Source organism: Heptranchias perlo, unplaced genomic scaffold (genome assembly GCF_035084215.1).
Source record: "Heptranchias perlo isolate sHepPer1 unplaced genomic scaffold, sHepPer1.hap1 HAP1_SCAFFOLD_242, whole genome shotgun sequence".
NCBI lineage: Eukaryota > Metazoa > Chordata > Chondrichthyes > Hexanchiformes > Hexanchidae > Heptranchias > Heptranchias perlo.
Window position 1 is genome coordinate 504,188 of NW_027139254.1, and position 2,825 is coordinate 507,012.

Below are 2,825 nucleotides of genomic sequence, written 5' to 3' on the forward strand. Positions count from 1 at the left end.
GCGTTTATATAGCACTCACTTCACAGGAGCGATTATCAAACAAAATTTGACACTGAGCCACGTCAGGAGATATTAGGACAGGTCTCCAAAAGCTTGGTCTCAGAGAAGGACCGTCTTAAAGGAGGAGAGAGAGGCGGAGAGGTTTCGGGAGGGAATTCCAAAGCTTGGGGCCTTGGCAGCTGAAAGTTGCACATCCCTGGTACCATTCTACTAAATTGCCTCTGCACCCACTCCAAGGCCTTGACATCCTTCCTGAAGTGTGGTGCCCAGAATTGGCCATGATACTCCAGCTGAGGGCTAACCAGTAATTTGCAAAGCTTTAGCATAACTTCCTTGCTTTCGTACTCTCAGCCTCGAGTTATAAAGCCCAGGATCCCGCATGCCTTTTTCACAGGCTTATCACCACCTCTCTCCACCCCTCCACTATCTCTGGTTATTAATATCTCCAGTAACAAAGCACAGCTACCATAGTGAACATGGTTCAGTCCCGGATGTGATGACAGTAGCACAATCGAATCACTGCAGTTAAACATGAACACGCTGGTGTTTGAGCATGTATGATGAGCGTGTGAATCCCTTCCCACACACGGAACAATGAAACGGCTTCTCTCCAGTGTGGACCCGCTGATGCTTCAACAGGTTGCAAGGCTGAGCGAATCCCTTTCCACACACGGAGCAGACGAACGGCCTCTCCCCGGTGTGAACACGGCGATGAATTTCGAGCTGTGACGGATAATCGAATCCCTTCCCACACACGCAGCAGGTGAACGGGAGCTCCCCAGTGTGAATGCGCCGATGAGTTTCCAGCTCAGAAGGATAATTGAATCCCTTCCCACAGTCACCACATTTATACGGTTGCTCCCTGGTGTGGTTACGCTCATGTCTCACAAGGTTGGATGACCGGCTAAAGATGCGCCCACATACAGAGCAAGTGTACGGTTTTTCACCAGTGTCAATACGCTGATGATTTTTCAAGTCATGGAGTGGTTAAACCTCTTTCCACATTCAGAACATTTAAACGGCCTCTCCCCAGTGCGGCTGCACCCGTGGGTTTCCAGCTCAGAGGAGTGACTGAATCCCTGCCCACACACGGAGCAGCTGAAGGGGAGCTTCCAGTGTGGCTGCACCCATGGGTTTTCAGCTGGGACGGGTGACTGAATCCCTGCCCACACACGGAGCAGGTGTTCGGTTTCTCAGTGCTCTCAATGCACTGATCTATGTTCAGATCCTGTAACTGGAGGAAGCTCTTTCCGTCCTCTGCACAGTGGAATACTTTCATTCCTTCAATATTCAAAGGCTGATGACATTCAGGTCCAGGTGAATCGAGGGATTGCGTCACATCTTGATAGAATATTTCATTTGAGTTTCCTGACTGCAAATCCTCAACCTCTAATACTCTGTAAAACATGATTGCAGAAATCATGCAGTGGAAGAAGGTGAGAATATAAAGCCTGGTGAAAAAAGGCCCATCAAGACCAATCCAACCACAGCCCATGGATGACTAGTCCATCAAGAACTTCTTACCCCACCCCTGTTGATTCTCAACTTCAGTTCTCGTCCTCCATGGCTTCACCTCTCCCTATCTCTGTAACCTCCTCCAGCCCGACAACCCTCCAACATCTCTGCACTCCGCCAAATCTGGCCACTTGCGCATCCCTGACTTTCATCACTCCATTGGCGGCCATGCCTTCAGATACCTAGGCCTGAGGGATTCCCTCCCCAAACCTCTCTCCTCCATTAAGGCGCTCCTTAAAATCTACCTCTTTGACCAAGCTTTTGGTCACCTGTCCTAATATCTCTATGACTAGGTGTCCAATTGTGTCTGATACCCTCCTGTGAAGCACCTGGGGACGTTTCACTCCGTGAAATGCAGCTTGTTGTTGTTGAGGGCTGTTGCAAGCTATATTTCAGAATGGACCTCACCATTGGTCTATTCAAGGACTATCATTTCTCATTTGTCGTCCAGTGCTCTTCATTGCCCCCAGACACTTGTCCTGTCCAGTGCTAAAGACTGATCACCTCACTCCCTCCCCCTCCCCTCTCCTCTCTGTTCACTCTCCTCCCCATTCCCTGCCCCTCACCCCCATTCCCTCCCCCTCCTCCACCCCCATTCCCTCCCCCATCTCCACCATTCCCATTCCTCCAGCCCATTCCACTCTCATCCCATACCCATATTCCCTCCCTCCCCTCGACCCCCATTCCCTCCCTCCCCTCCTCCCCCATTCACCCTCCTCTCCATTCACTCCCCTCCCCATTCCCTCCCTCTCCCCAATACCCTCCTCCAACCCCCATTCCCTCCTCCACCTGCAACCCCTTTCCCACCCCATTCATTCCCTCCCCCTCTCCCCATTCATTCCCTCTCCCCTCCCCCCATTCATTCCCTCCCCCCTCTCCATTCATTCCCTCCCCCTCCCCATTCATTCCCTCTCCCCTCCCCCCTCTCCATTCATTGCCTCCCCCTCTCCCCTCCCTATTCATTCCCTCCCCCTCTCCCCATTCATTCCCTATCCCATCCTCCCTCTCCATTCATTCCCTCCCTCTCTCTCCATTCATTCCCTATCCCATCCCCCCTCCCCATTCATTCCCTTCCCCCCCATTCATTCCCTCCCCTCATTCATTCCCTCCCTCTCTCTCCCCTTTCATTCCCTCCCCCTCCCCCCCCCATTCATTCCCTCCCCCTCCCCCCCATTCATTCCCCCCCCTCTCCCCCCACATTCATTCCCTCCCCCTCTCCCCCCATTCATTCCCTCCCCCTCTCCCCCCCATTCATTCCCTCCCCCTCTCCCCCCCATTCATTCCCTCCCCCTCTCCCCATTCATTCCCTA

The 2,825-nt window shown here is 52.8% G+C and overlaps 1 protein-coding gene across 1 annotated transcript; it reads right to left on the reverse strand.

Annotated features, from left to right (window-relative positions):
• Positions 1-525: 525 nt before the first annotated feature.
• Positions 526-1,408, reverse strand: LOC137310322 (zinc finger protein 239-like). Its single transcript, XM_067978181.1, has 2 exons — positions 1,128-1,408; positions 526-904 (listed from the first exon to the last, which is right to left on the reverse strand). The coding sequence occupies exons 1-2, from the start codon at positions 1,406-1,408 to the stop codon at positions 526-528; spliced, it is 660 nt and encodes a 219-aa protein (XP_067834282.1).
• Between the last annotated feature and the right edge of the window lie 1,417 nt (positions 1,409-2,825).